At 41.5% G+C, this 22,759-nt stretch overlaps 1 protein-coding gene across 2 annotated transcripts in view; it reads right to left on the minus strand.

The window, feature by feature from the left end:
• The window catches only part of LOC109870970 (anion exchange protein 3), a 104,328-nt gene that overhangs the window by 40,653 nt on the left and 40,916 nt on the right, over positions 1-22,759 (minus strand). For both annotated transcript variants that reach the window (XM_031805505.1, XM_031805506.1), the window contains exons 3-6: positions 9,353-9,515; positions 8,169-8,431; positions 7,384-7,592; positions 1,591-1,802 (exon numbers count right to left, since the gene is read on the minus strand). In XM_031805505.1, the coding sequence (XP_031661365.1) occupies positions 1,591-1,802; positions 7,384-7,592; positions 8,169-8,431; positions 9,353-9,515 (847 nt within the window). The remainder of the gene's footprint in view (positions 1-1,590; positions 1,803-7,383; positions 7,593-8,168; positions 8,432-9,352; positions 9,516-22,759) is intronic.

A 22,759-nucleotide genomic window follows, 5' to 3' on the forward strand; every position in this document is an offset into this window, starting at 1 on the left:
ATCTGCGAACTGTGGATAAATGAATTGTCTTATTGAAAGCGTACGTACGAATGAGCTATTTTGCATCAGTTTTAAGTCTGGAAATGTGTACTTTTCCACCTAAAATATTTTATTATTTATCATATTTATTTTATATCATTATTTTATATCATTATTTTATATTTAATATATTATTATATCATTATTTTACGTCACCAACTACCACAACAGCAGAGATGGGTAACAACTGTATATAGAGTGCCCTCGTGAGGGAAACGTCACGATATGCCCTTATAAGGAGTTTGACGTCACTGATTTAAAAAAAAGTAGAAGTAGTGAGGATACTGAAAGCTGCAATATGTAACTTTTTGGGCAACCCAAAAAAATCCACATAGAAATGTGAGTTATAGATCTGTCATTCTCATTGAAAGCAAGTCTAAGAAAAGGTAGATCTGTTCTATGTGAGCTATTGGTCTGGAGCCCCAACCCAACCCCAGCATCAACACAGACAGGTGGTACAGATGTGGCAATTGTGCTCCAATGTCTACAAATGAGGAATGTTTGTGCTGCAGAGAATTCTAATATGTGACTACAATTGTTACAGACATGGAGTAACTTATTGATGATGAGGAGCAGTTAGTTTGCTTTTGCGACCACAGGGATTTTGCTGCCAACAAAATCACTGGTGTCCTGGTAACATTTTCTGTATTCCAAAAAGGAATTGAAGACACAAACCTGTTCCTGCTTCGCTAAATGGACAGTTATCCAACTGGTAAGTAGCTAAACTTTACTTTAATGAATGATCACTTATCATAAACTTCTATGAGCGAACCATTAGTTGGTTTATGTTTTCACATTAGCCCAAACCACTATATGGCCTATGTTTATTTCTCACAATGTTTTTGGGATATTCTGTTTAGCAATATAGGGTGACACAATGTCTATTATCTCCTCAATCCTCCTTGTCATAAATACAGTGCATTTGGAAAGTATTCAGACCCCTTGACCTTTTCCACATTTTTTTACATTAAGTTACAACAGAGTGGGCTGTTTTTAACCCAGCAATTTATTTTTGTGTACTGGGGCATTAGTACATCATGCTGTGTGTGGTAGGTGATTTATGATTGATATTTTATCCCTGTACTTTTATCCCTTCAATCTTCCCCCGCAGAACAACTGGGAAGGCAACTGGAGCCACCTGTTTTCGTGAGGTATGAAGGTGTTTTGTCCTCCCTGTCCGTCGAGGTGCCGATTATGGAACCGAGAGTTTGGCTAAAAATGTATTTACTAAGTTCCAAGTCGCAAGGTATGGCCTAGGTTCATTTGAACCAGCACAAACTAAAAATGGTACGCCTTTCAGAAAACAGGGGCTAAGCCATGCATGGTCAACCCGCCTCCAGGAGCTGGGTGTGCAGGCTTTTGCTCCAACCCTACATAAATACACCTGATTCAGCCAATCAAGGTACAGAGAAGCAGCTGATTAGTAGGATCAGGTGTGTCTGATTAGTGCTGCTGGGGGTCAGCTCTCCAGCCCTATGGTTGGCTAGAGTGGTTGATTTGGGGACTGGTCCATTCTCTATGTTTAAGTATGTGTGTGTGTGTGTGTCTTACTTTTCATGTCGTCCAGATCAGCGCTAGCCAGCATCTCAGCCTCAGCGTCGTCAGTGGGCACTTTCTGGTACACGGCTGTTTCCATGGTCGTCATACTGCCGATGCAGATGCGCTCCCGCAGGTCGTAACTGGTCCTCGGTGCAGGGTGGAGGGGACTCCTCCTGAACCAGCCGCAGGTGGTCACACTAGGGGGGTCCACAGAGGGGGGGCACCTGGGGAGGGGAGGACAGTGGGGTTCACTTGAGTATGTGTGAAAATCCATCGTAAAGATTCTTCCAACATTTGCTTTAGAAGTATGTCAGGTAAATATCTGTAATCCATTGCATCAACTATCATGAAGGACAAACAGCCATAAACCATTACATAGTGGTGCTTTTTATCCCAAAGTATTAGAACTCGAGTATCTACTTTCTACTTTTTCTTCTTCAAAAATTAACATGAGCTCAGCCTATACAAACAAACATCTTGACTGGCACACACACACAGTATGAATCATCTGGGAGCGGTCAGATTGTTGGATGTAGTGTGGTCCATCTTGCAACAGAGGGCGCCAGAACACAGCACAGCAGCACAATATCTTCACCACAACACTGGCTTCCTCACAGGGTGAGTCGTTGGCTGCTTTCACTCAGACAACGATGGCATAACAGTACATGACATTGTTACTACGTTTCTTGTTCACTGCAGCAATAATAATAAATCAGTGAGATTAACCGCCCTGCAGAGGGGAGAGACAATACCTGGTTTGCGTTCATTAGGCTCCAAACGGAAGAAAAACGAATTTATAATAAAAAATGCTCATGTTTCTTTTCTGTTGCAAAATGTTTTGCCACGTTGTGCCCTAATGAATATGTCCCTGGGCTCCACACAGTTCCACCTCCCAGGATGCTCCCATACATAATTCAAACCATTACCAAATAATTCATATTCTCATAGCTGTATGTGTTAATGAGACAGATGCGTTTACTCATACAGTACAGATCATATCTACATACCCCCCCCGAGACATGATTGTGACAGGCACACTTTGGCCATTTGAATACTTCTCTTGCAAAAGTATTCAGACCCCTTGGATTTTTTTACAGTTTCTTGTGTTGCAAAGTGCTATTAAATAAAATAAAATATCAACAATTTACAGAAAATACTCTGTAATGTCAAAGTGGAATAAAAAAAGCAAAAAATACAATACAAATATATATATTTTTAAATGTAATAAAATGTATTAGTAGCATAATAATTCAATTCCCTGGGTCCATACATATTAGAAACACCTTTGGCAGCAAGTCTTCTGTGAGTCTTCTTGTGTAACTCTCAAAGAGCTTTGCACACCTGGATTGTGCAATATTAGCATATTATGCTATTCAAAATTAGTCAAGGTCTTTCAAGATGGCTTATACAGCGATTTTCAAGTCTTGCCATAGGTTGTCAAGCAGATTTAAGTCAAAACTGTAACTTGGCCCCTGTCTTCTTGGTTCTTATTCACTGTCTTCTTGGTAAGCAACTCCAGTGTATATTTGTCCTTGTGTTGTTGGTTATTGTCCTTCTGAAAGGTAAATTAATCTCCCAGTGTCTGGTTTAAAGCAGATTGAAGCAGGTTTTGCTCTAGGATTTTGTCCGTGCTGAGCCCCATCCTGATAAACTCCACAGTATTTGCTGATGACAAGCATACCCATATCGTGATGCAGCCACCACCATGCTTGAAAATAAGGAGGCAGTGTCTCAGTGGTGTGTTGGATTTGCCCCAAACATATGGCTTTGAATATAGGACAACACATTTATTCCATTTGTATATTTGTGTTCTTTGTTTCACTTCATTTAGGTCATAATTGTGGAGTCACTACAATGCTGTTGATCCATCCTCAGTTCTCTCCCATCACAGCCATTGAACTCTGTAGCTGCCCTACAATCACCAATGTAACATCCCTGGCCAGTTAAATTCCTCTCCTGCAGCTCAGTTCAGAAGGATGACAATATCTTTGAGGTGTCTTGATGGTTTAATACATAATGCACAGCATAATTATGAACTAAAACCATGAAGATTAAAGATATTCATGTCAGATAAGTTATTGTTAGCCATCAACCAATCACTTCCCTTTTTTATGAGGCATTTGAAATGCTCCCTGGTCTTTGTAGTTGAATCTGTGCTTGAAATTAAATGCTTGACTGAGGGACCTTACAGTGCCTCCGGAAGGTATTCAGACCCCTTGACTTTTCCCACATTGTTAAATTACAGCCTTATTCTAAAATGTATTAAATTGTTTTTCCCTCAATCTACACACAATATGTTGTGTATACTGTTGACAAAAATGACAATTGAATCCATTTTAATCCCACTTTGTAACACAATAAAATGTGGAGCTCTGCGGCCAGCTAACTCCACCCTAAACTTCCGGACTTGTATCTGTGCTGCTGTGCTGCTTGTTACTACTTGGCTATCTGCCAAACTTTTCAGTTTATACTTTTAATACACTTAGCAACGTCTTCATTTCTTCCTCGCTCAACTTTTTTCATTTCACTTTTTCACCCCTGATGCTTTATTGTGACGTGGTTCATCAGGACCTCCACCAGCTGAATAAGCTAAGTAGTAACATTAACATCAGCACTATGCCATCCAATTGCAGTCGCTGTACTCATAATGTACACAGTAACTACTGCCTTATGGTGAGAATAGACGTGTTGCAAGCACAGCTTCAGATGCAATCGTTATGCAAGGGCAATTTAAGTGTAGGAAAGGATGAAACAGTGTTTGTGCCACCAGTAAGTACAGATAGTAGTAGATATCCCCTTGCACAGTCCCTGCAGCCTAACAAGTTTCTTAAGGCTTCTGCAAAGCAATGGTGTTGGCGTGCTCAACCTGTGTCGCTCATTCAGCCAACAATTTTTTTATTTGGTTCCCCCCATTAAGCAACAAGTCGGAGTCAGAGGCCGCACCTTCTCAGGTCTCTCCTCCACCCATTACTGGGTCTGAGCCGCCGAAGCCTCCCACATTTGCTCAGACAAATTGAAAACCCTAGTCATTGGCAATATCCAGCCATACACTGTTTACCAGGGTGCAGTGCTACCGATGTAAAGGCTAATCTGAAGATGGTGCTGGCTAAGGCTAGATTATAGCGATATTGCTCTCCACCTCGGCACCAACAATGTTAGGATGAAACAGTCAGAAGTCACCAAGCTCAAAATAGCTTCAGCGTGTAAATCAGCTAGAAAGATGTGTCCGCATCGAGTAATTGTCTCTGGCCCCCTCCCAGTTAGGGTGGTGATGAGCTCTACAGCAGTCTCACAACTCAATCGCTGGCTGAAAACTGTTTTCTGCCCCTCCCAAAAGATAGAACTTGTAGATAATTGGCCCTCTTTCTGGGACTCACCACAAACAGGACCAAGCCTGGCCTGATGAGGAGTGACAGACTCCATCCTAGATGGAGGGGTGCTCTCATCTTATCTATCAACAAAGACCGGGCTCTAACTCATCTCGCTCCCCAATGAGATAGGGTGCAGGCCAGGCTGTTAACCAGCCTGCCAGCTTAGGTAGTCTGCCACTCGCACAGTCAGTGATGTCAGCTTAGCTATCCCCAATGAGACTGTGTCTGTGCCTCAAACTAGGTTGAGCAAAACTAAACATGGTGATGTTCGCCATCACATCTCACAATTTTGGCTACATAATGTTAGATCCCTCACTTCCAAGGCAGTCGTAGTCAATTAACTAATATTGGTGTGATTGGTCTGACTGAAACATGTCTCAAGCCTGATGAATTTACTGTGTTAAATGAGGCCTCTCCTCCTGGTTACACTAGTGACCATATCCCCCGTGCATCCTGCAAAGTCGGAGGTGTTATAAACATTTACAACAGCAAAACAAAAATCTAAACATTTCAAAAAAATTAAAAGTCTACGTTTTCATCTTTTGAGAATCTAGTCATGAAATCTATGCAGCCTACTCAATCACTTTTTATAGCTACTGTTTACAGGCCTCCTGGGCCGTATACAACGTTCCTCACTGAGTTCCCTGGAATCCTATTGGACCTTGTGTAGTCATGGCAGATAATATTCTGCCAGATAATTTTTGCTGACTTGAATATTCACATTGAAAAGTCCACAGACCCACTCCAAAAGGCTTTCGGGGCCATCATCAACTCCGTGGGTTTTGTCCAACGTCTCCGGACCCTGGATCTAGATTTGTCCTGTGGACTGGCTGACTTTTTCCTCATAGTCCTGGACTATCGGATCACCATCTTATTACGTTTGCAATCGTAACAAATAATTTGCTCAGACCCCAACCAAGGATCATCGAAAGATTCCTAGATGCCATTCCAGACACCCTCCACCTACGCAAGGATGTCGGAGTACCAAAATTAGGTTAACCACTTAACTGAGGATCTAAATTTAACTTTGCGTAATACTCTAGATGCAGTCGCACCCCTAAAGACAAAAAACATTTGTCACAAGAAATTTGCTCCCTGGTATACAGAAAATACCTGACCCTGAAGCAATCTTTCAGAAAATTGGAACGAAAATGGCACTCCACCAAATTGGAGGTCTTCCGACTAGCTTGGAAAAACAGAACCGTGCAATATCGAAGAGCCCTCACTGCTGCTCGATCATCCTATTTTTCCAAACTAATTGAGGAGAATAAGAACAATCCAAAATGTATTTTTGATACTGTCGCAAAGCTAACTAAAAAGCATTATTCAACAAGAGAGGATGGCTTTTACTTCAGTAGTGATGAATTCATGAACTTCTTCAATTAACTTCATTATCATTAGAAACTTCATGATCATTAGAAAGCTAATTGCGGACTCCTCTTTGAATCTGTGTATTTCTCCAAAGTTCAGTTGTCCTGAGTCAGCACAGGAGTGCCATGACCTAGGATCAATGGAGACACTCACGTTTTTTAATCCTGTATCTCATGACACATTAATGAAAATAGTCATGGCCTCTAAACCCTCAAGCTGCATACTGGACTCTATTCCAACTAAACTACTGGAAGAGCTACTTCCTGTGCTTGGCACTCCTATTTTTAGTTCCGATGTACTGACCTGTTGCACCGTCTATAACCACTGTGATTATTATTTGACTCTGCTGGTAATCTATGAACTTTTGAACATCTTGAAGAACAATCTGGCCTTAAATGGCCATGTACCTCCCCCCGGCACCACCAGAAGAGGTCTGGCCACCACCCAAAGCATGGTTCCTGCCTTTCTAGAGAGTTTTTCCGAGCCACAGTGGTTCTATTGCTGTTTGGAGTTTTAGGCTGGGTTTCTGTACAGCACTTTGTCACATCTGCTGATGTAAAAAGGGCTTTAAAAATATGTTGATTGATTGATTGAAGGAATCCAAGGGGACTGAATACTTTTGCAAGGCACTGGAAATGCTTTGATGTTTTTAGATGTTCACTTAAAAACAGAAATCTACTGGAATCGGGCATAATGAGCATTGTTTGAAGTGTACAAAATGAATAACATTGTAGGACGAGCTGGTATTTGCATTGTTTGATGAGATTTTAAAGATCTTAAAATGTTAAGTACGGACCTCTGTCACACAAAACAAATATTGTAGGCACTGTACTATTTTAGTGCACTTCAGTTTTGCGTTTTCTTAATGTATCATTTATCTTATCTAGCTAGTAACATCCTAGTTTCACCTCGTGCATTACGGCGAGGTGTGTTAACAAAATATGAAGTGTTGGATGGTTACTGGATATCGTAGTGAACAATACAATTGCCTGATTTGAAAATACTAATTGTTTCACACCACAGCCAATATACTGCCTATTGTCTTGCTAGCTACTGGGCCCACCTGTTGTTGGACTCTTCATCACCTTCCTCATCCTCCGGTTGATCCCGAACCTCCTGTTGCTGTTCCCCCTCCTCCTCCTCCTCCTCCACCACCACCTCCTCTGCCGTGGCCAGTGTGGCCTTCTCTGACGGCAGATGTTGTTCGCTCTCCATGTGGAAGGAAGTGAAAGGGAGAGCCGGATCCAAATCCTCCTCACTCCCCAAGCTAAACTGAGAGGAGACGTAGTTGGTTACAGTGGTCCTAGTACAAGGAATCCCTAACAGCTTCATCTGAAGGTTCAATCTAAAGGCCAGTTGATTGAGTTTAAGTGCCTGGACCGTGAGTGTCAGTTCAAGTCAGGTGCTGTCCTGTTCCAGTCAGGCGAACAAGGTGTCGAACATAGGACTCCTAGCTCTCCCTCTCTCTCTAGGGCACCTGTTAGACTAGTACTTGGCAGATCTTCATCTTTCCTGTGTCAGCTACTGCCCGCTTTTTATTAAAGGCCTCATATTACACAGTAGACCAAAATTCCCAGCCAACTTCACACATCACATGTTGAGCGTGACGGACATTTTTCTCTGGACCGGCTTTGAAATGAATATACTGAATGAATATATATAACAGATTAATATACTAGACTTCGACTTGCAACACTCAAAACATTGTAGCGCACTGTATAAATAATAAAGGATACATAACAATAATACACAGCAAATTATCCAGTGTTAAATCAACACTGGGGAATTTGCTGTGCAGGCATTCTGATTGGCCGTCAGACATTATCCCAACTTTCTTTGTTAAATTACCTGTGGTTGGTTGTCAGGCTGATCAGTGGGCGTGGCCTCTTGGTCCCGCCCCTCTGTCTCAGACTCCGCCTCCTCCTCCTCCTCATCTACCTCATGGATGGTGGGCGTGACCTCCGAGGGCGGCATGGAGGTCTTTTTTTTCTTTCGTTTCTTCTTGCGCCGGCGGTCGCTGTCCATGCTGAGCACCCGCTTGCGTAGGCGCTGGGGCGGGGGCAGGTGGGTGGACAGGGGGTGGTGAGTGTGGTGAAAGGTGTGCCGATGATCTGTGAAAGGGAACGTAGGAGTTTAAGTGAGAATAATGGCAAAGCATGCCGGCATAGTGCATTGTGTTTGTAAGAAGTGTTATGAGCATTTACAGCCCCTTTATAACATCTTACAGGTTGTTTTCAATAAAACGTCACTATATGGTGTAGAGTGTTCAATTTTCCTGCTTTGGGGCAAGCAGACCCAGAGCTCCGCTAAAACCATTGACAACTGCGTGCCGTTTGTTAAATAAATGTTAACTATTTGGTTGTAATGTCATCATCTCATGAAGAGCAAAAGTCAGACCTACAGATTTCAGATTATTCCATGCAAAACAATTGCTCACATTTAGCTCTATCATCAGTTAGGCAGCAAGTAACTGCATGCTTATGTGTCGGTGTATGCACCTAGGGCGTGTTTACCGTGGTGCTGTTGGTTGATGTTTACTTTGCAAGCTACAGGTAGAAAAGTTGTACAGTTGGCTGAACATTTAGTGTTAAGTAGACCAAATGTACTTTTCTTCTCCAACTAGCGCAGTTAAGTAACAAGATTGTTCAATTACGATTGCTGCTGACAGGCATGATATAGGCTACATTGATTGATGGACCATGTCAAATTGGCTAGCTAGTATTAACAGATCACTACAATATGGCAAGTTAACAAGGGTACTTTTAGGGGATACGCTACACTATTTCAAAATATTGTTTCATTTGCTTGCCATCTATAGTGGCGATGACAGTAGTCCAACTGACAACTTTACTAGGATGAGGACTTGCCGGTATCAAGCTGTTTCCAAAAGCATTATACCGGCAGGCTTAAGGAACCCCAACACTGATTCATGTTAGCAAAAACTGTTAAAAGCAGACATCCTGGGAACTTTTTCCCTGTGTTCTACAAAAGCATACCAGTATAGAAGTCTACAGATTGGTGAAAGGGCTTACACTCAAAATCCTTTTCGTTGTAGTTGCGGCCCATTTTGTCTCCGCTGCTGAACACGGACTCAGTGATGATGTCCCCGAACCTCTCCACTGATAATGCCTTCTCCCAGTCCTCCTCCTCCTCCTCTTCATGCTCCTCTGTGGAACCTTCCTCATCCTCCTCCTCCTGTAGGAGAGAGATAGAGAGAGAGAGAGAGAGAGAGAGAGAGAGAGAGGGAGAGGGAGAAAGAGGGAGGGAGAATGAATAGGGGAGTTTGTGCATATGTTGTCAATGTCACAAATTCTGCAGTTACCAAGTGGTTTATAGTCAAGCTACATCAATCGCGTTCCTACATATGTAATTACTCCAATGTATTACAATGGTTACCTAAATAAGCCAACTTTCAGTGTGTCAGTGAGTCGTCACAGACAGTGCAGTCCATTCACCATATGTGTGTATGTGCAAGTGTGTAGGGTAAGTGATAGGAGAGGTAAAGGTATGTAATAGTAGCATGACCAACTGTACCAGATAAGACAAACCAAAATACGTTAACAGACAGTATCAGTGTCCGCTCCGTAGTACTATGTATATACAACGGGACCTGTCATTAGCCAATCTACTCACGTGCAGCGGATCGATGCAGCAGAGCGCTGAGAGAGGGTGAGGCTAGCCTAATGCACTGCTGGGCTCTCTACTAACACTTTTTCGTTGTTGTCATGTTGTGTTGCTACCATGTTGTGTTGTCATGTGCTGCTGCCATGTTTATGCTGTCGTCTTAGGTCTCTCTTTATGTAGTGTTGTGTTGTCTCTCATGTCGTGTTGTGTGTTTTGTCTTCTATTTTTATTCAATTCATTTTTAAAGCCACCATCCCCACAGGAGACCTTTTGCGTTTTGGTAGGCCATCATTGTAAATAAGAGATTGTTCTTAACTGACTTGCCTAGTTAAATAAAGGTCAAATAAAAACTGTAATAACACACTACTGTCGCTAATGGGCTTACAAAAAAAGAAGACACCTGTACCGTGTCAGATATAGAATTGAAATGTATTCCATTTTGAGTTTGCAGCCCAATATTACACTTTATCACAGATGACTGAAATCTAACAAAACTGTTTTTACATAGAAACACCAGGTTTCATCGTTTAAAAAATATGAAAAAATATGAAAAATATGAATACCATTCCACTCGCGGCCACTAGGTAATTTGATTGCCGGAAAGGGCCCCACTAACACACTGCTTTGTGTAAAAGCAGTAGAGATACCACCCATGACTGAATTTGACGAAGACAAGCTTGTTGCATCTAATTTCAGTCCTCTGGAGTTCACCAAGTGAGCTCCTGAGTGAATATGTTTTCATTCAAATGTACTTTGTTTAAATGTCATAAAGAGTCAAAATCATGTTTTTCCGGAAATTGGATGATGCTTGAAGGAAACCAGATCAAAGTATGAAAAATGACTGTTCCTTCTACATTGATAAAGTTTGATCATAGTGTTACTGGTCCCCTCCCCATGTCAAACACTTGGATTCATTATATCGCTCTTGCTGCTGATGAGTCCCTGATCCACCTCTACGCAGACGACACCATTCTGTATACTTCCGGCCCTTCTTTGGACACTGTGTTAACAACCCTCCAGGCAAGCTTCAATGCCATACAACTCTCCTTCCGTGGCCTCCAATTGCTCTTAAATACAAGTAAAACTAAATGCATGCTCTTCAACCGATCGCTACCTGCACCTACCCGCCTGTCCAACATCACTACTCTGGACGGCTCTGACTTAGAATACGTGGACAACTACAAATACTTAGGTGTCTGGTTAGACTGTAAACTCTCCTTCCAGACCCATATCAAACATCTCCAATCCAAAGTTAAATCTAGAATTGGCTTCCTATTTCGCAACAAAGCATCCTTCACTAATGCTGCTAAACATACCCTTGTAAAACTGACCATCCTACCAATCCTCGACTTTGGCGATGTCATTTACAAAATAGCCTCCAATACCCTACTCAACAAATTGGATGCAGTCTATCACAGTGCAATCCGTTTTATCACCAAAGCCCCATATACTACCCACCATTGCGACCTGTACGCTCTCGTTGGCTGGCCCTCGCTTCATACTCGTCGCCAAACCCACTGGCTCCATGTCATCTACAAGACCCTGCTAGGTAAAGTCCCCCCTTATCTCAGCTCGCTGGTCACCATAGCATCTCCCACCTGTAGCACATGCTCCAGCAGGTATATCTCTCTAGTCACCCCCAAAACCAATTCTTTCTTTGGCCGCCTCTCCTTCCAGTTCTCTGCTGCCAATGACTGGAACGAACTACAAAAATCTCTGAAACTGGAAACACTTATCTCCCTCACTAGCTTTAAGCACCAACTGTCAGAGCAGCTCACAGATTACTGCACCTGTACATAGCCCACCTATAATTTAGCCCAAACAACTACCTCTTTCCCAACTGTATTTAATTTTAATTTATTTATTTATTTTGCTCCTTTGCACCCCATTATTTTTTATTTCTACTTTGCACATTCTTCCATTGCAAAACTACCATTCCAGTATTTTACTTGCTATATTGTATTTACTTTGCCATCATGGCCTTTTTTGCCTTTACCTCCCTTCTCACCTCATTTGCTCACATTGTATATAGACTTGTTTATACTGCATTATTGACTGTATGTTTGTTTTTACTCCATGTGTAACTCTGTGTCGTTTTATCTGTCGAACTGCTTTGCTTTATCTTGGCCAGGTCGCAATTGTAAATGAGAACTTGTTCTCAACTTGCCTACCTGGTTAAATAAAATAAAAATAAATAAATACAAATTATTAAGGGGACAAGGTGACATCACCTTAAATCTAATTTTAATACACCAATGGTAACATGATATTCCTTTACCTAATTAAAAGTACTGCCTTTTAACCAATATCGGCGAAGGTGTGTTTGCACTCTACTGGTGCCAAAATCTGACTGCAAGGTGTCTGCAAATATAATTAAAAGTTGACCCTATTCATCTATGGCAAAGACACATATGTGTTTCCCCTTTCATCTATGTCTGGTGCAAGCTAGTTACTGGCTAGCTGTGTCTTCAGACAGCATGGAACAAAAGGGGGGAAGGGTCATTAAAAACTCAGATGCAGTTACAGTCAACACATCCGTCAGTGCTGCTTTGAACCGCATAACAAGAGACATGCCAAACAGGAGATGTAGGAAAAAAATGAGTTGCAATGTGTGTCACCAAATTTGCTTGAGATAATTTTACTGCAACGCTGCCCACTGCATCCAAGTTGATTGACATAGGCGTTTGAAAGAGCTGCCAGTGAAGGCGAGCTCATGAATATAAGCTCCCTGCCCACTCAGCCTGTCTTTTCAAATGTCCTGGTAGTTAGCCATGAGAGAAAAAGTACTTTCAGAATGACTGTTCAGAACCTTTAACACAATACAATATAGCTGTGTTCAAATACTCATACTAACAGCACTAACCCTACTATTTCAGACATAAATTCAGCATGTAGTATGATTATTGGTCATAGTATAGATATAGTTAGTATGCCAAAAGTTCCCAGATGTCATACTACATATGACAAACTATGAAGCGCATAAGCAGTGGACACAATTTCCATGCTTTTAGGGCCCATAAGGCAATTCTTCTGAAAATGGGCGTGGCTTCACAAAATGTTCAGATTTGAAGAAAATGCCAGAAAATATGCAGCTGAAGAGAGGATACAAATTCAATGCTTTAGCTAATTATGACAAATGTTAAGAAGTGTTGAGCAATGTGAAAAAGTACCCTTACAAAAAAAGATTGCAGTCAAGTGTAGTATAACTGTAGTATGCTGCAAATATTGCATCCAAATTAACACAGGTTCTTTACTGCAGTAATTTTGCAGTGTGACTGCAGTTAGAGTGCAAGATAACTGCAGTACACTATAGTTATTCTGCAATTACTGAATCCAAAATGCCACAGTTGACTGCACTTTTACTGCAGTTTCAAAACTGCAATCTTTTTTGTAGAGTAATGACTTTTCAAATAAGTTACGTTATGTTGGCAATGTGTTAGCTATGCTAGCCTTATGAACCACACAGTTGCTTGCATGTACCAGTATGTTAGCTATCTACCTGAAGTTGGTTGGCTACTAATACATCGAACTTGCCTGTATATTAGCGTAACTAACTACCCAACATTTATTGACTTGATTATTCACGACATTCTTAGCATAGCTAAGTGGTATAATTATTTTTTGTTCTCAGTGGACATTGTTAGTGAAGTCGTAAGTTCTGCTAGTTCTGCTAGTTAGTCGTTGTTATGCTAACAAGCTAGCAAGAAGTTGCATAGCAACAGCATCAACTTCCAGCAGACAGGTGAAGCGCTTGTCCACTCAACTGAAATGATACCATTTGTTTACAATATACTAAAATGAAGTAATAGTATGTAGTATATAGTCATTAAGTATGTAGTATACAGTATGTTATCTGATGGTCCAATCGCACTCTATCCCCTATCAACACTTTTTAACTGTTGGTGCCAACGAGAATGACATAAGAAACTAGTCAAGATGACTAGCTTGATTGAGCCTCGGCCATGTATATCGAGTGTTACTGTATTACCTTATGTCTCACTTATTATGAAAATATATATGTTATTGGTGAGGATTCAAGAGGGGTGGGGGGGTTGTAAACTCTCTCTCTCTGCACTGCAATATGAAGAAGTCAAAAATCCTTTGTGAGTAGAGAGAAACTCTGCCCCAAAACTTTAACATCAAAACGTTGGATATTGAAACAATATTTCTAATATAAATAATGTGGGAAATGGTTGGTGGGGCTCTAAACAATAATCATGTCAATCAGTTGTTGTTTTGTGATATCATTAAGGACGGTATGTGATTTTAGCTTTCTAAATGAGATTGTTTTTCATGTAAAGTTTTACCCAGTCAGTAACTACGCCTACGTGAGCACAGACATTATCCCGAGAGTGTTTATGAAAGGGCTCCTAACTAAATGTACATTAGACCAGACAGCGTGGTGCAGTGGCTGCACTGTTGAGAAATGGTTTAAAACTAAAGACCAGTATATGTGCAGTGCGAGCTGAATACTACCATAAAGAAATGGTTTAAAGACTTCAATACCAGAAAATGTTTATACCCTCTGAAGCTCTCTCTCTCTCGAAGAAGAAGAAGACTGCACAGGAACATTCAGCTTACAGCTGTTTATGCACTGTTAGGAAACTCGATTGAAGACCAGAGTCAAATAAGGGAAAAGGGGATACCTAGTCAGTAGTACAACGAAATGCATTCCACTGAAATGTGTCTTTCGCATTTAACCCAACCCCTTTCAATCAGAGAATTGCGGGGGGCTGCCATAATAGTCATCCACGTCTTCAGCGCCCAGGGAACATTAGGTTAACTGCCTTGCTCAGGGGCAAAATGACAGATTTTTGCCTTCTCAACTCGGGGATTCAATCCAGCAATGTTTTGGTTACTGGCCCAATGCTCTAACCACTAGGCTACCTGCAATTTCCTCTCACTGCTATAGGTATCTCTAGGGTATCTATTCTAAATAATTAGAGTGAAGGACAAGGCCCGCTTAACACTGAGTGGTACAGCTCTGGAAGATCCGTTCTAACAGACACTCCGAGACCAAGTTGCACGAGTACAAAGGACATGGTGACCTCTGGTGGACACTTAGTGACTTACACAACCAGAGACTTTCTTTCAACTGACTCCCCAGAAAATGGATCGGGCAATTTCAACAGAGATGACAAAGACATACAAGCGTAAATATGTACATTGCATTTTTAAATTTGAATGAGTGGTGCTAAATATCCATATTTATGATGAGCGTATTATTCAACTGTATGTACGACAGTTGAATTCCTTCGTCTCTCCTTCTCCCGCTCTTTTGTTCTCCACCCCCTTTCATTGTATAACCAGCCGTCATAGGGACTTTTCATTGCATTATGCTAATATTCAATACTATGCTGTGTGTGTGTTTATGTATTTCTGTGTGATTATTTCATTAGTTAGTAAATAAATAATTAAGCCAATTTGTGTATGCTGATTCATCATGGATACTAGGGTTTGGGCAGATTTATAGGATACTATGATGTTCAGAATGAGACTGAAATAGGAACAAATGAGTGACGGATGATGGATAGTATATTGAGATATTGAGTTAAATTGGGAAATAGTAACTCGTTAACTAAAATGTTCCCGCGGTGCCCCAGATTACCACTTAATTCATTGTTATATGATTCATTTATTTGCGAAATAATTGAACTTGGTATATAATTATTTGATAAATAGCCATCACTGCATTAATGGTAGTCACATCACGACATCATGTGCTTATGATCATATATTTATACAAATTCAACTAACTGTTGTAGTTTTTGGCTCTTCCTTAAATATTTGGCAGCCATCAAATAATAATTTTTCGGTTTTCAAATAACTTGCATATATTCAAATACCTTCAAATATTAATTGTTTTTCTGAGACTTGTATTTGAATATCAAAGAAAATCTATATCAACTATATTTGACTGCCTTGAGTATTTGAAATGTTGGAATTTTCAAATAAATTACAAAATACAACTATTTTCTGCCCAGGTCTGCATGTGACGATAGCTCAGATGCACATTGTCAGAGGGGGCTTTTAGAGATGAGGTAGCCTCATCCTTTAGCTCCCATTGGCCTCCAGAAGCTTTCATCTGGGCTTTGAAGTTAAGATAAGAAGGGGTGGGGGTTGTTTGTTGAGGTGAGAAGGACCAACAGGTGCCTGTTCGGGAGGACAAAAACTGACAGGTACACTGTGTTGTTACTTGTTATAAGCATATATGAGCATTGGTCACCTGTTTTACAGTTGCACCAATACCACAACCATAATTTCTTCACAACAAGTGTTCTGTATAAAACTATATTTCGATTCAAACACATCTGACAATGCACATAACTGCCCTGGTTTAAAAAGCATAATTAATATTTCATATGCTGTGGCTAGGAAAATCCAGCACAAAGAATATCATTAAAATATTTAGAAGGTGCTGATAAGTGGAGTGACGCTGTGTGTGTGTGTGTGTGTCTTTCATCCAGACTCCATCTTTGACCAAACAGTAATACAGACGACACTACCTGTGAAGTCAGATGATATAGCATTCTCCCCATCACAGACAAGTGTTTGGCCATGTGCCTGAGCCCAGTCCTCTGTGTGTGCGCGCTCGCTCACTTGTGCATGCGTGTGCATTTGTGTTGGTCAGTTTCTGTGCATTTGTAATCATGACAATGTCAGTCACTATGTCACTCTTGTCGCCTCCTATCTCCTTTGCACAATCTATGCTGACATAGTCCATGCCTGGATGCCATCCATCAAAATCTGTACTGATGCTTATGATGTCTTTATGCTACAGGCTAATGTCCAAAAACAACCGGAGACACTCTACTACAAGAACTGAGTAAAGTGGTGATCTCCTGGCTAAAATCCTTTGCACAGAAGAGAGAGAGAGAGAGAGAGAGAGAGAGAGAGAGAGAGAGAGAGGCGGAGAGCCATGGTGGATACACTGTTCTCCCAAGGGGGCCAAGAGGTTTATGTCAACTAAGAAAGTCAAGTCACAGGCTAATAATCTCATTTCATGTGAGTTATTTTATGTTAGGAAGTTACTCTCTGGCTATGAATGAGGGAGGTAATGTATGACTGTATGACATGTTTAGTACTGTATATTCAGATGAGTGGAATACAGTATTCAATCAGTATTCACTGTACTGTCAAGCTCACTGTCACAGTTAAAAATGGAATTCAAGGTTTTATCATGTTCAAACAACATTCGTTGAGTTGAGACAAGTGTCTTTATACACCTATTGTACAGGCACACAAATATTTGTTCCAAATCTCCGCTTCAACTGAGAAAAGGACACAGGTAAAGAAGCAAAAGCACGATTTGAAGCATATTGCTTTTGACAACTATCTAAGCATCACATTGTACTCCCAACACAAGCATATTGGCCTGAACAGTGTTTGTCTCTCGTCTCTTCATCCTGCACATTGTATCTGGCTATTGTGTGAATGGTAATTGCCTTGTTGCTACATGTGGGCTTGAAAGAGTGCAGAAAAAAGGTTATGGATTGCATTTACATTTGTGACACTGGCGAGACAAACAAAGGACGGCGCTAGGAATTCAGGATTGGCCTACAGATGTGTTTGTTCTCTCTTCACCAGGGCTCTGAATAAACTGCAGATAGAGTTAGAAATGTCACAAGCAGCAGGCTCTGCCAGGTGTGATTATGCTGTGATACTTCGAGGTCATTTGTGGTTTAGTACGGTACCCTGCGTCACTACTTCATTGCTAGAGACCAGCGCAAGGGGGAGTTAGAGCACTGATTATGCTTTTGTGTCCCAAGGCGCTACTGTGTGTCTAGTACTGTAGCCTACTCCCGACCAGTCACGTTGTACAGCGCCTTAGTGGTGCAGTGATCTAAGACACTGCATCGCAGTACAAGCTGTGTTGCTACAGATGCTGTTTCAATACCCGTGTCACGCCCTGATGTGTGATTTGGGTAGGCATTCTAGTTTTCTATTTCTTTGTTGGCCGGGTATGGTTCCCAATCAGAGGCAGCTGTCTATCGTTGTCTCTGATTGGGAATAATACTTAGGCAGCCTGTTTTCCACCTGAGTTTGTGGGATTTTGTTTTTGCATAGTTGCTGTGGAGCCTGCAGAACTTTACGTTAGTTTGTATTTTGTTGTTTTTTGGTGTCATTTGAAAATAAAGTAAGATGTACACTTTCCCCGCTGCGCTTTGGTCTCATTCCGACGACGGACATAACAACCCGTGCCGGTCTTGACTGGGAGACTGTATGAGATGAGATGACTGTAGGTTTTTGGTTTCTCTCCCTCTAAAAACAGAAATAAATATTTATAACAAACTGGCTTTACTTACAAATTAGTAACAATGTCTCACCCCATGTTCAAGAATGGCCTTTTTCTCGCTCTTTTTAGATTATCATCTCCAAAATATTGTTATTTTGGAAGCAGAGCAATTATTATTAATTTAGAATTATATAAAAGCCCCTTGGATATTCTCACAGATATATTATTAACCCTGTTATTAGCAGGACAATATATACAGTATTGGTCATATTGGTCATGGCACCCGAGTGGCGCACAATGGGATTGCCTTGCAGTTCTTCAGCTGTATCCACTGAAATAGCGGTGGGCGAGCAAGGTTCAAGTCATGAGGGCAGGGGGCACGGGATGGGGGAAGGGGGTTGGAGGAAGGGGGAGGGTGGACCCCCACCCCCACCCTGCCCCACTGGGTAGCACAGAGCAACAATTTAAGGGGCATTGCACTAATAATGGCGCTGAAACATTCCCGCTGTTCTTAGTACCAGTCTGCATGTTCAAACTAAAACAATGTAACTAATAATGGTGCGAAAAATGCCCCTTAGATATGATTTCGGAGGGCAGATATTATTGAATATTAAAGCATTAGACCTCTCACTAAAGGCGTCACTGAAAAGTTATCCTTAAATCCGAACTGGATTTACTGAAAAAGGATATGAAAAGCACACATTTGGAAATCCCAAACTCTAAAAGTAATTGGAAAGATAGATACAAATTATTTGTGACATTGTGGTTACAATAAACAATGTAAACAAGATGCTGTGTTTTTATTTACAGTAGTGATTGACTGCTGGAGGCATTTTGAAAAGGTTTTCAAACACTTGTAGGCCGATTAGCAGGACAATAGACTCTTTATTGCCCGGCTACTGTAGGTGTGACACCTTTTCAGTATTCTTCACCCTGCCACAAACTCCACCTTTAACACAGTTACCATTCAAAAACGAGCTGTTTATCTAAAAAAAGAAAAAGATGACATTGCGACCAAAGAGAACAGATGAAATAGACATCGTTTTCATCAAGCCAGCTTATTTCGATGGCGCTACCTGTTCCAGGGTTAGGACCATAACCACGACAGGATCAACAAAACTAAAAGTAGTTTGGTTTCAGTGCATTTTCTTCAAAGAAATGTATATAGCCTGTCAATGTGTAGGCATACTGTGTAATAAAATTGATAATGAAATAAAGGTTAATAAATCAAAAAATGGTGTACTAAAAACGTTAATGTGTTTTTGCAGAGCATACAACCATGCCGGCAACCCTCCGTGGAGATCAGAGGACAAAGGGCTGGACGACAGGCCGCACTGGAAAAATGCATGGTTGCCAAGAAAACGGTTACTTTTGCTAGATTATTCAAACGTGTATGCAGCATTTGTGTGTTGGGAGTCACTTCTAATTCTTAATTGATCTACCGGTTCCATCATTGGCCACTGTAATCGATGGGGGCTCAGGGTGGTACCATTCAGCTCAACTGATGAAGGTGCACATGGATCAGATTCAAACATTGAAGACCGAGATTGAGTCATTGAAGGCAGACCATCAGAAAGAGAAACATTATCAGAGGGCAGAGGTACAGGCGACAGCTGATGCATTGGTCCAGAGCCAGGCGGCATTGGTGGAGAGTCAGGCATAGAAAGACGCGTTGAAAAGGGTGAGGAACGAGATGGAGTCACAATCCATGCCAGGCACACCTGTGAGCTCTGGAACTCCACCTCTGACAGGCAGAGTCAACATACCTGGCGGGTTTATCAGGTCGTTGGTTCACCCTGACATTTATATTCCTCTTCTGACAACAGAACTTGACCAACTGCTCACCAGGCACAGCAAGGGCCGTCCGGACCGTTATGCTGTTCAGCTATTCCAACGATGTGTAACCGAAGAGAAATAACATGGGTGGGCAAAGAATACCAACTGGGATGGATCCTGAGGCAAATGTGTATTTCTTAGTTAGGTTGGCTATATCACAATCTGCAGTGATTAGTTCCAATATCAGTTTAATCCACCAGAAAAGACAAAACAAATAATACAACAAAAAGTATATATTATTATGTATCACATCCGACCATGAAATGGGCACAATTGGCCCAGTGTTTCTCTCCCTCTAAAAACAGAAATAAATGTTTTGGCCTTTACAAATATTATTTGGTCCTTTATTCAGATTACAATCACTCACTTTAGTCTTTTTGAAAACCAAATAACCTCTAAAATATTGTTATATATTAAGTTGGCACAGTCGTATAGCTCGGCACCTATATAAAGCTGAGTGACTCACTCATTCATGGCTTTGGAACAAAATAAATACTAGTAGTACTAATACTAGTAGTACTAACAATCTTTCTGATAGTCTTTAATAAATAAATGTTTTGGTTATCCTGACCTGGACACCGTGTACAGTATTATAATAGCCCCTCCCGAGTGGCGCAGCTGTCTAAGATGCTGCATCACAGTGCAAAATGCGTTGCAACAGATGAAGGTTTGATACCTGTGCTGGCCGACACCTATGAAGTGGCTATTGGTTTCATTAATCAAATCAATGTAGCAAAATTTCTTAAAATCAGTCCCATATACTATGTTCTTACAAAAAAGGTTTTAAATTCTCTAGTACAGCCACTATTGAAGGCTATCAAATACTTTTCAAAGATGCCCTCTTGTGGTCAAACTAGCACTAATGGTAACAGTGGTTGGTAACAGTGCCATATAATTAATGGTAACAGTGGCATAGAATTCTGTGGCACCATGCAAGCTGTGCTGCAGTAAGCTGCAACTTTTAAAGGACGAACCACTGTAGGACACTCTATGGGCAGCAGCTAGCAGACTTCTCCATTCCCAAAACTGCAGGCCTTTAGGTAGTCATCTAGAACCTGTAAAACATGGTTTTCCGTCCAGTACCAGTTAACAATGATCCATATTGGGCACACATTTACGATGTCCATCTAATCCAAGTTTGTTGTCACAATGCCCCCTCTCCCTGCATGTTCTAGCGTAGGCATAGTTGTGTTTCTTTACACAAACCTAACTCTACCCATGTACTTCTCTCTCATGCCTACAGAGGCTATGCCATCCCACAGGCTTCCTGGAACTCCCACCTTGAAAGAGAAGGGTTACACAGGTATGCAAACCTCTTTAGTGCTGTGAATAGTTTGGAAGTGACCACACAGCAAAATATCCAAGGACCTGGGAGTCCGATTTGACTGGATTCCTTTGGGCTTCAGAGGTCCTGCCCCCCTGATCTCCCCTTGTTACTGCAGCTGACATAGTGCTGAAGCTGGCTGGTGGCTGCTTGGATGACATCACCATGGTAGCCCAGTCCCAGTTGGCCCCTGTGGATAGGGCTTGCCTACATGTGGTTTATGTTAACCCCACTGTTGCTGACCCCCACCCATCCCACCTCACCCTACCCCAGTGGGGATCAGATGTGCCATCGCTCTAGCTGAGGTAAACGTTGGAAGAGCAGACAAACTAAACGAAACAGGTCTCCACCTTAGCTTTAGATTTATTCTGTGTGTGTGTGTGTGTCTGTGTGTGTGTGATAACTGATCCTCCCACCTGCAAAAGTAACAATTCTAAGCATGTTGTAGTAGAAAAATGATATGCTGCCATACATGGTGACTCATCAGTATCTACTTACTGGAGCTCATTCTGTGAGACTGCAGACTCCTTATACATTGAATCTAACACACACACACACACACACACACACACACACACACACACACACACACACACACACACACACACACACACACACACACACACACACATTAATAGTCCCATAGCCCCTGTATGAGTCATCACTGCTAAACCCATTTAATCAGACTGAATATCATCCATTGATTCTGCAGCAGAGAATACTAAAAGAAGAGTGGGATATGCTCAGCATTTTCACCTTGAGGATATACAGGGGGGCAAAAAAGTATTTAGTCAGCCACCAATTGTGCAAGTTCTCCCACTTAAAAAGATGAGAGAGGCCTGTCATTTTCATCATAGGTACCACTTCAACTATGACAGACAAAATGAGGAAAAAAATCCTGAAAATCACATTGTAGGATTTTTAATGTATTTATTTGCAAATTATGGTGGAAAATAAGTATTTGGTCATCTACAAACAAGCAAGATTTCTGGCGATCACAGACCTGTAACTTCTTCTTTAAGAGGCTCCTCTGTCCTCCACTCGTTACCTGTATTAATGGCACCTGTTTGAACTTGTTATCAGTATAAAATACACCTGTCCACAACCCCAAACAGTCACACTCCAAACTCCACTATGGCCAGGACCAAAGAGCTGTCAAAGGACACCAGAAACAAAATTGTAGACCTGCACCAGGCTGGGAAGACTGAATCTGCAATAGGTAAGCAGCTTGGTTTGAAGAAATCAACTGTGGGAGGAATTATTAGGAAATGGAAGACATACAAGACCACTGATAATCTCCCTCGATCTGGGGCTCCACGCAAGATCTCACCCCGTGGGGTCAAAATGATCACAAGAACGGTGAGCAAAAATCCCAGAACCACACGGGGGGACCTAGTGAATGACCTGCAGAGAACTGGG

The sequence above is a fragment of the Oncorhynchus kisutch genome, linkage group LG26, assembly GCF_002021735.2.
Source record: "Oncorhynchus kisutch isolate 150728-3 linkage group LG26, Okis_V2, whole genome shotgun sequence".
Classification (NCBI taxonomy): domain Eukaryota; kingdom Metazoa; phylum Chordata; class Actinopteri; order Salmoniformes; family Salmonidae; genus Oncorhynchus; species Oncorhynchus kisutch.